The 12183-nt window shown below is 43.4% G+C and overlaps 2 protein-coding genes across 4 annotated transcripts; one reads left to right on the plus strand and one right to left on the minus strand.

The window, feature by feature from the left end:
* Nucleotides 1-455: 455 nt before the first annotated feature.
* Nucleotides 456-4481, minus strand: LOC103984553 (very-long-chain aldehyde decarbonylase GL1-2-like). Its single transcript, XM_009402073.3, has 11 exons — nucleotides 4341-4481; nucleotides 4048-4262; nucleotides 3738-3970; nucleotides 3424-3643; nucleotides 2702-2823; nucleotides 2368-2624; nucleotides 2175-2282; nucleotides 1566-1772; nucleotides 1382-1492; nucleotides 1135-1308; nucleotides 456-1050 (listed from the first exon to the last, which is right to left on the minus strand). Exons 1-11 carry the CDS (start codon nucleotides 4389-4391, stop codon nucleotides 895-897), a joined length of 1854 nt encoding a protein of 617 aa, XP_009400348.2. The 5' UTR covers nucleotides 4392-4481; the 3' UTR covers nucleotides 456-894.
* Nucleotides 4482-8169: 3688 nt separating this feature from the next.
* LOC103984529 (ATP synthase subunit epsilon, mitochondrial-like) lies at nucleotides 8170-12098 on the plus strand. Of its 3 annotated transcripts, XM_018828503.2 has the most exons (3): nucleotides 8170-8438; nucleotides 11684-11808; nucleotides 11918-12098. In XM_018828503.2, the coding sequence occupies exons 1-3, from the start codon at nucleotides 8249-8251 to the stop codon at nucleotides 11942-11944; spliced, it is 342 nt and encodes a 113-aa protein (XP_018684048.2). In that variant the 5' UTR covers nucleotides 8170-8248; the 3' UTR covers nucleotides 11945-12098. The 3 variants fall into 3 exon arrangements, with proteins under 3 accessions (XP_018684048.2, XP_064991721.1, XP_064991722.1); XM_065135649.1 differs by having other exon boundaries at nucleotides 11684-12098; XM_065135650.1 differs by lacking the exons at nucleotides 11684-11808; nucleotides 11918-12098 and adding an exon at nucleotides 8717-11670.
* The last annotated feature ends 85 nt before the right edge of the window (nucleotides 12099-12183 follow it).

The following is a 12183-nucleotide window of genomic DNA, read 5'->3' on the forward strand; positions in this document are numbered from 1 at the left end:
CTTGCTTTGTGAATGTAATTCTAAGTATAGTTACTGACAAACAAGATATATTGCAAGCAAGAACCTCAGTATAAGATTTAATGGTGTTGCTAAGATTTTGGGTTGACCTTTTTATGGCTACTTCAATGTGTATTTGGTGACTCAAAATAGTTTCATGGTGTGGTTTATGAAGTAATGATGAATGCTTATTCCCCTAGTCACATTTTGTTCTCCATAGTACTATGGTGCTTTTGCATTCAAATACATTGTAATTGATACTGATTGGTCGGGTTTAAGCTTCTTCTTTTTTTCTTCTGTTAACCTCGAATTCATGTTATAAGCTTCATGAACTACCATGAGAAAAAAAGAAAAGGGATCATGGAGATCCAATTGTTGTTCTGTTAAATTTCTAGTTGAAGAATATCAAGCTGCAGTTAATTTGAGAGGTATCAGAAAGTATCATCTCAGCTGTGGGATAACTTGAATGTTACTCCATTGATATGATTATTGGTTTTGGCTAACGAGTTTGAATACAATAATGCATGAGGGACATGTGATGTCAGGATGACATAGAGAATTGGACAACCGAAAGCAATCATCTTATGGGTTCGATTAAGACTCCCAAACGAAAAGTCTTTGTTGGTCGGTCTTTTAGTCTTCTTTGGCTTTATTTATCATGTTGGCCTATGTAGTGAGATATCACGATGAAAAGAAAGAGAAGAAAAAGAAGGCAGCTTCTCACAAACTTGCTTTCCCCAAACCCATCTTTTCTTAGGGCTCATGTTTCTTGATTCATACCACATGGTTGGAGCTTACTTGCTTTTGTTGTGTAAGCTTCATGCCCACATGAAAAAGAATATTCGCTGAAACATGGCGTAGAATATGGAGTCGAGGAACACGGCTCGTGTCATTTCATCAAACAGGTGTTAGGCCATGCTTCAGCGCCGCTCTCCACACGACGTCGATGCGGTCCACGTCGATGGCGCCGACCTCGTGATGCGTCCACCCTTCCAGGCAATGCACCACCCCTCCGGCGTGGCAGGCGTGCACCACTCCTCGCTCCATCGTGTACTGCTCACAGAGGACGGAGAAGAAGAAGGTCAGTTGCCTGTGTGCCAGTGAGGAGGAGGAGCGAGCTTACTGCAGCGGCACTACCTCGCACGACCCCAGCCCTCGGACGTCCTTGGGGAGCCTCATGGCCGCCAGACTCCCGTAGGTGCAGTCCCTCCTGAAGCCGATGATGGGCGGCACCACGAACTGGTGGAAGTGCGTGCCAGGCGGCGCCCACCTCTGCTCCCTCAGCGACAGCCACTTGCCCACTATCCACGTCTGCAACCACAGCACGATAGCTCTCAAACCCCTTTCTTCCCTAAACACCCCTAATCCATCTGCAACACCCTACCTTGCAGTGCTGTGCGGCCTGGTACTTGGTGACCTGAACCAGATGGTGTTGGCAGTCCTCCGGGGCCTCCTTTTGGATCTTCAGAAACCTCTCCGTCGACAGCGTCAGCATCTGTCGACGCCATCAGATTCAGCATCCATGTGCATGGCTAAAGGCGGAAGAGATCGATGGTGGGCTTAATTACCAGTACTCGGATGTTCTTTTTGCAAAGATACAGCGCAATGGCTCTTCCGAGCTTGGAGGTAGCGCCGGTTAAAAACACCTCCTTCACGTCCCTTGGGATCTCGTTGAGGATGACGGCCGCCGTCAGGGTGTTGCCATGCACGACCCGGACCTTCAGATCCTGGTGTTTGCTCACGAACAGCGTCCCCCCGCCGTTAAGCGACTCGTTCTGCATCAACATACGAACGTGCTCTTGGAATCAAACGTGTTCGACGTATTGCCTTAAAGAAATGAAGATTATGTATGTGGAAGAAGTGGATTCACGATGCAGCCTAACTTGTCTTTGCATGAACTGGTAGATTGACAAGGGGGAAATGGACTCTCTTTTGGGTCATGCAAGCTGGTCAATGACAGAGACGAAAGAGATGTTCGACAACCCTAAAATCCACGACCGGAAACCTAAAGGAGAGTGGTTGGCTGGTTCCCTACAATAGTCCAAACCGCCTGCCATCAATGTGGCTGATAATGGCTGTGGAGAAGGCATGGCAGCAAAGCATGACACTGAGACAGTACCATTCAATGCTCATTGCTCCATCACCAGGAAGGAAGAAGCGAAGGCAGGCAAACCAACCTTATTCAATGCTGCAAGGCTGACCACCTTCACTCCGAGCTTGTCCGCCCTAAGGATCGCGAGCTCGATCTGGTCATTGATGCCCTTCCTGGCGAACGGCAAGAAGTACTGCAACAAGCGGAAGGCCAAGTGACCGTGGTTTTCTTTGAGGGGGTGAAGGAGAAGAAGCGGAGAACGGCGACGGCGAGCACACCTGGAAGCCGTATCGCGGGACTACCCATGTCTGGTGCAGCCGACCCCTCAGGTTGTAGAAGGAGAGCAAGAAGGTCTTGGAGAACGCCCACATCAGGAGCATGACCGAGAACGCGATCGGCCATAGTAGCAGCAGGAAGAAGTTGTTGGTGAAGGGCATCGAGGAGACCGACCGGAACACGAAGGGTACGTGCATGGAGGAGATGACGTCGACGACATGCGCGAGGAAGACGAAGTCAGGAACGCGGTCGTTTCCCCCTGCATCAGGGCATGTCCTAATTGTGACTCTTCTGATCTCGTAAAGGCCTTCTTGCAGAAGATGCATAGGATCTCACCTGAGCGTATCTCCTTGTTCAGATCCCACGCCTTGTTGTGTATCGTCTTCCCCAGCAAATCAAACACAGGCATGAAGAGGCAAAAGTTGCAGTTCTTCTCCTTGTGATGGAGGCTCAGATATCTGCAAACACATTCGAAGTGCACAGATGAATTCTCTGAAGGAATTCAAGTAGTTTCCGAATGACAACAAAATCTAATTAAAGATCAAAGGGACCCTTCCACAGAAACATGCAACAGGAGTGGCTAATGCTTGCTCTGTGTTCCTCTGAACCAGTCACCAGAACCACAGCTTTTAATGCAGAAGAAGACTTCCCCAGTAAATTACTACTGTGGTAAACATGCACAGACGTTGGTGCAGACAAATCTGCACTGTGGCTCAGATTACTCGGAACAGTGTCTGCCTCCCTCCTTAATTTAATGGCGAGTGTCTCACCAACCACAGCTTCTACAGGGACAAAGGAAGTCAGGAGGAGAGCAGCCTAATGATGATATCATGGTCCATTGTATTGTATCAGATCTTCTCATCGAGAGAGAGGGAACATTCCCTTGATCTATGTGCTGTAAGTTCCTCCATCTGGACCACGATATTAAGTGCTGGTTGGTGCTTTGACAAGTTGACCGATCCATGTTCTTCAGCAAGACCTTAAATTCTTAGGGACTTTGACATGGATCGAGTTGTTCGTGGGGCAATGCGATGCAGAGGAGGGGAGACGTGACTTACGTGGGGGAGTAAATGAGATATCTGAGGACGGGTAGGGCGTCGAATAGGCGAGCAGGAAGCACCTCCACGTTGCTGTATCCCATGCTCCGCAGGAAGTCGAAGATGAGAACGTAGCCATACACCAAGCTCAGGGAACCATGACCCATGGCGAAGGCCCCCAGCAGTGGCGCCGCCATCACCGCGCTCAAGACGAGGTGCTCCAATGGCGTGGCGAACGCGGCTGGTCCAGCGAGCGAGAAGAAGACAGCATCATGGAGCGGTTACTCATTGCAGAAATGGAGTAGGAGGTGTTCTACTACTGCCTCTTCACGTACCTGTCAGGGACTGTGGCACCGGCGAGGAGTGGTGGATGGAGTGGTAGTGGGCGTAGAGGTAGCCGCGGTGGAAGCACCTGTGCGCCACGTAGAACAAAGGCTCCGAGACGCCGACATGAAGCAGCAGAGCGACGATGCACCCCTTGAGCTGCAGAAGTGGGAGCTCTTCCAAGGACGGAGCGGCATACAAGACCATGGATCCAAGGAGGGCTTGGAGGATGTGGAAGTTGTCCCTGGAGAAAGAAGAGAAAGATGCAGTGACAGACGGTCCATACATGGCGAGGCTCGACGATGGACGAGGAGGACGTACCAATCCCACTCCTTGTCGATCTGCTTGAAGTCGACGCCGTCCTCGACCACCCGGCGCCGCCGGGTGAGGAAGAGCATGTTGCCGAAGGAGAACCAGAGCTGGTACACGAGGCTCCTGAGGGCGAAGAGTAGGAGAAGGTGAAGCGACCACCCACCTGACCTCCCCTCCCTCCATTCGCACGCAGCTTTGGCCACAATCGGTCCATATAACACGTACTGCATGCACCGACACCAAGTCTTTAGATCACAGAGAATTCACAGGCGAGCAAGAAAGCACAGGGAAGGATTGCATGCCTTGTAGACTCCAAGATTCCCCCAAGGCCAGGAAGCTAAAGGAGCTTCCATTTCCTCCTCAGAACGGAAAGGAAAGACGGAGATGGAGTGTTTGTATGTCTAGTTTCGTTTCTCCTTCCCCCCCCCCCCTCTCTCTCTCTCTCTCTCTCTCTCTCTCTCTCTCTCTCTCTCTCACTCGCCTTGTTTGATGTTGGGGCAGTTGCACTGCTGCCCCTCTATAAATAAGCAACACTCCAACCTAAATGAGAGAAGATGGTAACTAAAGAAGAAGGGGAAATATAGATCATCTGTGGTATGTGAACCCCCCCTCTCTCTATCTCTCTCTGTTACATTTCACTGTTGGGCTTCTTTACATATTCTCTGCTATGGGTTAGAAGCCAAAGGGAACAGCCATGAACGTACAGTTCGACCTCACCATCAATGCGCCACAGCGATCGCAATCCATCCCTCAGCGTGTCACGAGGTGCGCCGGCCAGCTTGCTCTGGATCGAGCCCAGAATCCCACCCGTCAAACTGCAGCTGTTCTCCCACGGTCCCAGTAGGTGTTGCAGCTCCATCTGCCGCTGCCATTAATGCATGGAAGCATAGGCTGAGGGCAGCACATCATAGAAGATGGACTTCCTCCTCTCGGGGATGAATGGTGATGGATCATTCCGAAGAAACCGAGTGGAATTAGGTCATCCGGTGGAGCTTTGTAAACCTCCAACCGTAGTCTTCAATGGAGAAGCCTCTGGTTTTTGTTTTTGCTTGGATAGGATAAATCTTATATACTAACACATATTATATATATATATATATATATATATATAATGTAATTTTAATCCTTAAATTGAGGAATATTTCAGTATATGTGAACTGACCTTCTCGATGTTTAACTATATAGAATTTATTTCGTCTACTTCTATTTTTCATCTTTTGCATGAATATTCTTCGGATATATATAATTATGGTGATTAGATCATAGATGCTTTCTTAAGCATATATTTGTGAAGCCAAGAAATGATGAAATTAATATATTAATAAACCATAATGAAAAAATTGAATCATCTTATATTTATATATATATATATATATAATTACTTTGTACCCAAACAAAGGAAAAGGAGCATTAACTGATGCAATTGTAGAGCTAATCAATCAGACAATGACTCGAGACCAAGTGTCCGTATGGACGGTGGAGGTGGCGAGGTCGGCACCGCGTCGGATGCAGACTCTCTCCGCTCCGCCATCCGAGACTTCCCGGCCGCCATGCGCGTGGGACCACGCGCCCAACGTTGACTTTCGGAGGTGGAGGAGGAGGAGGAGGAGGAGGCGGAGGAGGACGAGGAGGAGTCGTCTCCCCGACACAGGGCGTGTACTGATCCGGACGCGTAAAGCATGGGCATGTTAATTGCCCATGTGGGTGGTGCGGAAGCGATGGTCATTAAACTCCGGCAACCACCCACCCACCCCACCCTGTCCCTTCCTTTGCGCTGCGCTATCTGCGACCACACCCACAGCGTCAATCAACGCATCACCTACACGCTCTCGTATCTATCGCTTCAACATTGAAGAGGCCAGCGATCGGAGGCAGTCAAACAACGGGGGGCAGCTGTTTGCTCCCAACATTCACGCCAAAACACACACACTCTCTCTCTCTATTTGTGATCCGAGAGAGGTAACAAGTGACAGTCAATTAGGTCAACTGAATGGTTGAGCATACGAGAAAATTTATCATCGTTGTCATATTATCACTATAGGAATTGGGTTCAAGCTTTCCCCGTCCCTTCTCATCACTGGACTCCTGAAGGAGTGCGATATCTATCTCTGAGATCTTAAAACAGTAAAAGTAAATAAAAAAAGGAAACAAATTCCGTCATCCATGAAACGTATGACCGGCACAAGACGATCTCCTCCATCAATGATCCATGAAACGAAAAAAGGAGGCGAGAAAGCGAAAGACGACGTGTTTAGGTATCTTCGGGTGTCCGACCCGTCGAGGGACGAGTGATGTGACATAGCATAGGGTTGGTTGGGAATCCATACACGAAAAGCACAGATGCAAGCAATCAATGCGGGGGGAGTGTATTGATGTGGATGTTGCATCTTTCAATCAACCGAACCAACATCGCGAGGAACCTTCGACTCTCTTGCCACGTTGGTCAATGTCCTGTGCATAAATGGAATGTTGAACACTCACTCGTGTCGCTTGATTTCCTCCTTCCGGCATTTAATGCTTAATAATGATGATGTTATACACGTTAAACGTTAAACCTTGTTATCGTTGTTATTTACGCTTTCCGATAATGTCAGATCTATCTCAACAACATTGAGATAAAACCTTTTTTTCCCTAAAGAGTCGTTTCTTTTGCATTCGGCCGAAGAATCTCCATCTCAAGATTGATCGTTTGGAAGATTTTATAGTTTTATTAGATCAAACGGAACACATAAATAAAATAGTGTGAAATTGATAATCATTGAGGCTACATATCATTGATATCATTGTCAACACGACGTGTCCATTATCTGTATACATAGAATCGTCCGAGGTGGAAAACAACTCATCCCGAGATGTCACATACACAAAGATCAAAGTTGGGAGAAGCTTCTCGAGTCGATTCTGAAGTTGAGAGTATGTCTGTCAAGCGATCATACTGCCTACTGTCAGGTGTCAAGCGGTGGTATCGCCCAGTAATGACGATGGTATCGTTAGTACCTCGAAAAATCAGGATGAGACACTTTTTGACTCCAATTTTGAAGTCATTGAGGTCTATAAATACCCCACCCTTTTCTGCATGAAAGGACATAAAAGTATTGGCATAATCTTGAGTCTTTAAAGTGTTAAAGTATTGTAAAAGTGCTAGAGTCTATAAAGGACATAAAAGTATTGGCATAATTTTGGTTTGCTTTTTAATTTGTTCAATTTATGTTACTGTAGATTTCCTTAACTTTCACTTTGCACTCTTATAAAAGCTTTCAAGTTCAATTTCTTTTTGAAACGGATTGAATGGAAATGAATATTTTTCGGAATCAACGCTTTTCTTCTTTGTACTCATTCACCCCCCCCCCCCCCCCTCTTAGTGCCATTCTTGATCCTAACATTATCAAAGTTTGAGTACTCATTAATAGTGGTAGAGAGAAAGTCACTATTAGAGTAAAAGATTGAAGATTCAGCATATGCGAAAAGATGTAATGTCTGTAAAATATATACAAAGGGTGTTCAATGTAATGTTAAGTTTGGTGATCTCATTTTTAATTAGTTTTTGTGACCGTTTTAGTCCTACAAATATATATTGTGTATAGTCATTATGCAGAGCTAAAACTATTAAAAAAAATAGATCATCTAAATAGTCATCTTGAGAGTTTTTCAATTTTGCAGTGTGGTGCAAAATGTCAATCAACACAACACCCTGAAACTATCCGGCACATGGTTAGATAGTATAAAGATTGGTTCGCAATAATATAATATGGGTACTTGTAAAGATTTTTGATTATAGGAAACAATTTCGAATCATTTGTTGGGTGATCATTGAGAGTTTATAAAGTTTATATTTGTAATTTGTATTGTCTATCAAATGTTCATTGAAATATCTACACGTAGGATCTCGAGTTAAATATTTTATTTTCTTCTATTAGTTTTTATAGAATTATAAAAAATCTTAGGAAGATTGATCGCTTGCAAACGTATACACAAAAGTATCATATGATTTAGACAAAATTAATTAAATTCGTGATAGGAAAGCGTAAATAACCCGATATCAAGATGAAATATAAGTGATTATAGTGAAAAAAAAATATATAAGTAATAAAATAGTATTTTATTATTTTTAGTAAGCTTCTTAATGGACGATCTCAAACCCTTCGAGTAGACGAACGCACCGCCGATCTATACCCACCGAGTCTTCGACGTCGCGAGCAACGAAGCAGAGATGGCGAGCGCGGCGGCAGCAGCGGTGCCGTTCTGGAGGGCCGCGGGGATGACCTACATAACCTACTCCAACATCTGCGCCTCCCTCGTGCGGTCCTGCCTCAAGGAGCCCTACAAGTCCGAGACCTCTGGCCGGGAGAAGGTCCACTTCAACGTCACCAAGTGGGCCAACGGCAAGCCCGAGAAGCCCGGTTAGTTCCGTCCTTGCACCGGATGATCCCTTTGTTCTAATGGTTGGTTGATCTTGGAGCAAGTTCATTGGTTTTTATCGTAAAGCAAGTTTTTAGTGTCGGTTTGCGCACTCAATTTCCTTTTTCCGTTGTGAAAAAGCAGGTTTTTAAGATCATTTTTCAGTTATATTTTTTTAGGTTTTAGGAGTCGAGCTGGTTGACGATGATTAGCGTTCATGCTAAAGATACTGAATTTGTAGGTTGTTCTTATTATGTTGATACATGCCCTTGAGGGACAGGTGCATCGTTCTTTTTGTGGAGCAAGAGTTTGGTGTTCGAATCGAATAATTGGGAGTTGTGGAGACTGATTGCCTTGTCGGTGGTGGGCTAGTGATGCTTTTGGAACACTTTACACAGTATATTCAGCTAGGGCAGTCGAAATAGTCATAATTAGCTGGAAGTATGTGGGGAATTGAAGTATGCTTCGCGATCTCCTTTGATTGGTTTTATACAAGTCTACAGTGACATAGTAGTATTAGCATATAGATCTTGATGTTTTGGAACTTGCAATTAAGATTTGGTAGCATGATGGTGCATTCATGATTTATGCCTTCATGTGATTTGTATAAGGCATATATATCTAATAGGCTTTTCTTATTATAAATATTTAATATCGGAAAGATTTTTTTGACTGTCTTGATGATTGGGTGGCTTCCTAGCACAGAGATAATGAGTAGCGTCTTGGCCAGTTGTTTTCTGCATATAATTTTCTAATCAATTGATTGACATAAGGATCATACAACTAAGGATTCAGATGGAGGAAATAAGGTCAATGGTGAACCACTACTCATGTTTGGTTGCTTGGATGTACAAAGAAATGATACTTTAAAACACAATTCTAATATGTTGTACTAGCTGCAAAACATTATGTAAACTAGAAATGAAAAAAAAAAAACTTAACATCATTCTCGTTTCTCGTACTGGCTTCAAAAAATTATGTGAACTATAAATGAAGAAAACTAAGGCAAAATTTTGATTAAAAAGGAAAAAAAAATCCAGGTCTTCTCATTCCTGTTTGTTGATTTGTGCTAGGACCTTTTACTCTATGCATCTTCTTATTTGGCAACTTCAATGTTGCTTGCCTCTAGACTGTAATTTCTCTTTGAGGCAGCTTGTCTAGATGGTTTAGTTTTCTAAATACATTTGTTTGCATGTTTTGCTTAGCACTATTTAGTATAAACAAGTAAATGCAAATGGTTGGTAAGATGGATTTCATCTGTTGTTGCCGTGGTTATAACTAAAGTGGGGAAGGAGAACAATAACAATGGTAAAGATTATCCCATTGATAAAGTCATTTTTGTGTAAAAAAAGATGATGTAAATGAAATGTTGTGTACATGATTTCAAACACAACAACAAGGGAGCTGGAGATGTTTTGGGAACAAATAGTTAACATGGAGGGTATTAAATCTTATTGATTATGCAAAAACTTTTCAGACCATACTAAGGCATGGCTAAATGGTGTAGAGGTTCTAGAGCTTCCTAACTGTAAAGTCAGATATTGGTTGTTTGAGGTGAATGTTGCTTAGAGCCAACTGAGATCCTTTTCCGCTTTTGTCCTAGGAAGTTGATGAATAACTTGTCCTCACGTGCTTCCAAAATCTGCAAGATTGTGTTGAGGCATTCTTGACAAGGCCCCTGATTCTTAAGTTAGTAGGTGATTCAGATGATTCGGCTAACTTTATTAAATTTATAGAAAGAGTTGTGTCTTGGGAACGTACATGAGAAACCCTTCTACAGTGAGCTTCGGGTATTGTTACCTCTGCTAAAAGGTGCCAATTATAACGATAGTGGTGCGCTTCTTTTAGACTTAGCTACTGTCGTGATGCACTGAATTTGGGCCGTGACAACTTCCGGCTCGTTCAGCCACGTTCTACTATTCGTGTGGTGTTGATGTGCAGGCCACTTTGCACCAAGGTGTTGGCCACCTGGCGTCGAGGTGTCAATCATGTCATTATTCCTCTATTACTACCATATATGAATTATAATAATTTTTTATTTCTAATAGATTGTTCTCCCGTAAAAGATTCATTGATTTATCTAATGTATTGATAAGCGTTCTCTGGTACTATATTTTACTGCTTATACCTTTACAACAGAAGTACCCTGCCTATCTGTCTCTCTTCTTACACTATATGTTTTGCATTCTTTTCATCTAATCAAAGGAAGAGCAGTGAAAGATAGTACATTATTTATATCTTTACTATTTTGACACACTTTAAGTTGATGGGATCAGCTTTCAAGGGGTGAAACCATCCAGCACCAAATGTCCATGGTTGTGGAGTAAAAGTTGTATTAACTTAATCTGATTGATGACACATGTGCCAGATTAACTAATTTTGGGCAGTGGATTTCCCAAAACGTGATAATTGATCACCCATTGATCCATACTTTAATTAGATTGTTTGTTTTTCTTTGTTTGCATATGCTGGTAGTTTATGTTTTTGCTGTTAGGTGGCATATTGTATTTTAAACTTGGGTGTCTTAGTGATTAAATTCATTTATCTTTGGCTACCCAACTTTAATTGCTTAACAATTAAACCAATACCATATTGTGAGTTCTAAAGGTTGCTACGGTGCAGCATCTTCATTGTATCGCTTTTATCTAGCTGAATAAAAATTGTTGGTTGTCATGTTAATTTGTTAACTGCATATAAAACTTTGTTGACCTGAGGCTATTATCTGGGAAAAGATCATTTGTGAATTTGATATTATATCTCTTCAATGTTTCCAAGTGGACTGATAGATTTCTGCCCAACTCTCTTTCTTTTCTCTTTCTCTTTAGTTTCATTTTTTGTTTGTTCCTTGTTTTTTGTTTAATTTTCTTTTTGCTTTGCTTCAAAACTGCTGATCTTAGGCGATCTTCATCCAAAACCACCCTACTCATCCTCTTTTTCTGCTTATGCCGATGTGTGCCATTTAGCCTGAGAGAAATACGAAAAGAAACCTTATGGACGCCATTTATTATCCGATGCATGGATGCTTGGTTGTGTGTTTACAACTGAAATAGCTAGTTTCACTCTATGCCTGCTTCCTCGTATTTCTTGCCACCCACTCATGATTTTATGAATCACACTAGTTTTAGTAAAATGTTACTCCTCTTGGTAAATTCCTCGGTACCAATTTCTTGTTTGCCATTCGTTCGGATTCATCGGCGGATTGATCTTCATGTCAAGGTTCTCACATCCTTTGTTTACCCCCTTGCAGCGGAGCATTCATATGCACTTCTGCCTTGGCTGATTGCTGGCCCAGTGAATAAAGCTTCTATGTTGCTACAAATGCAAACTAATGCCTACCTTGCTGGGATGTGTGATTCAGTGGTTGTCTACTTTGTGTGTTCCTTCACCTGCACACGGATGTTTGATATGCACACAGTTCACTATCGGAAGTATCATAGAATGTCCTAACCTTTGGTGTGATGAATAACATTGCTTTAAACAGGAGTTGAAGGTATGCTTCTTTGCGTAGGATGGTGGTGACCGGATCCGTTCGTCTGAACCTAGATCCGCACCGTCGATCAGAAGCTGCACGCATTTGAAGAAACAGGAACGGCTCATCGACGGTCCTGTACATCTCGAGAAACCCGGATTCGTTCTCAAAGAAACATGATTATGTATTTATGTGGGTAAGAATAACATACGATATATAGGGATTTTAAGCAACAACTTGAATTCCTTGTCTCACATATAAATAGGAAAAGAAGCCAA

The sequence above is a fragment of the Musa acuminata genome, chromosome BXJ3-1, assembly GCF_036884655.1.
Source record: "Musa acuminata AAA Group cultivar baxijiao chromosome BXJ3-1, Cavendish_Baxijiao_AAA, whole genome shotgun sequence".
NCBI lineage: Eukaryota > Viridiplantae > Streptophyta > Magnoliopsida > Zingiberales > Musaceae > Musa > Musa acuminata.

What these genes read in the sequence shown, in the direction of transcription:
- LOC103984553 (XM_009402073.3), bottom strand. Translation starts at nt 4,391, where the DNA reads ATGGAAGCTCCTTTAGCTTCCTGGCCTTGGGGGAATCTTGGAGTCTAC. An exon ending in TCCCGCGATACGGCTTCCAG is followed by an intron (nt 2,283 to 2,367) that starts GTGTGCTCGCCG and finishes CGCTTGTTGCAG; the next exon opens with TACTTCTTGCCGTTCGCCAG. An exon ending in AAAAGAACATCCGAGTACTG is followed by an intron (nt 1,493 to 1,565) that starts GTAATTAAGCCC and finishes TGGCGTCGACAG; the next exon opens with ATGCTGACGCTGTCGACGGA.
- LOC103984529 (XM_065135649.1), top strand. Translation starts at nt 8,249, where the DNA reads ATGGCGAGCGCGGCGGCAGCAGCGGTGCCGTTCTGGAGGGCCGCGGGG. An exon ending in CGGCAAGCCCGAGAAGCCCG is followed by an intron (nt 8,439 to 11,683) that starts GTTAGTTCCGTC and finishes ACCCCCTTGCAG; the next exon opens with CGGAGCATTCATATGCACTT.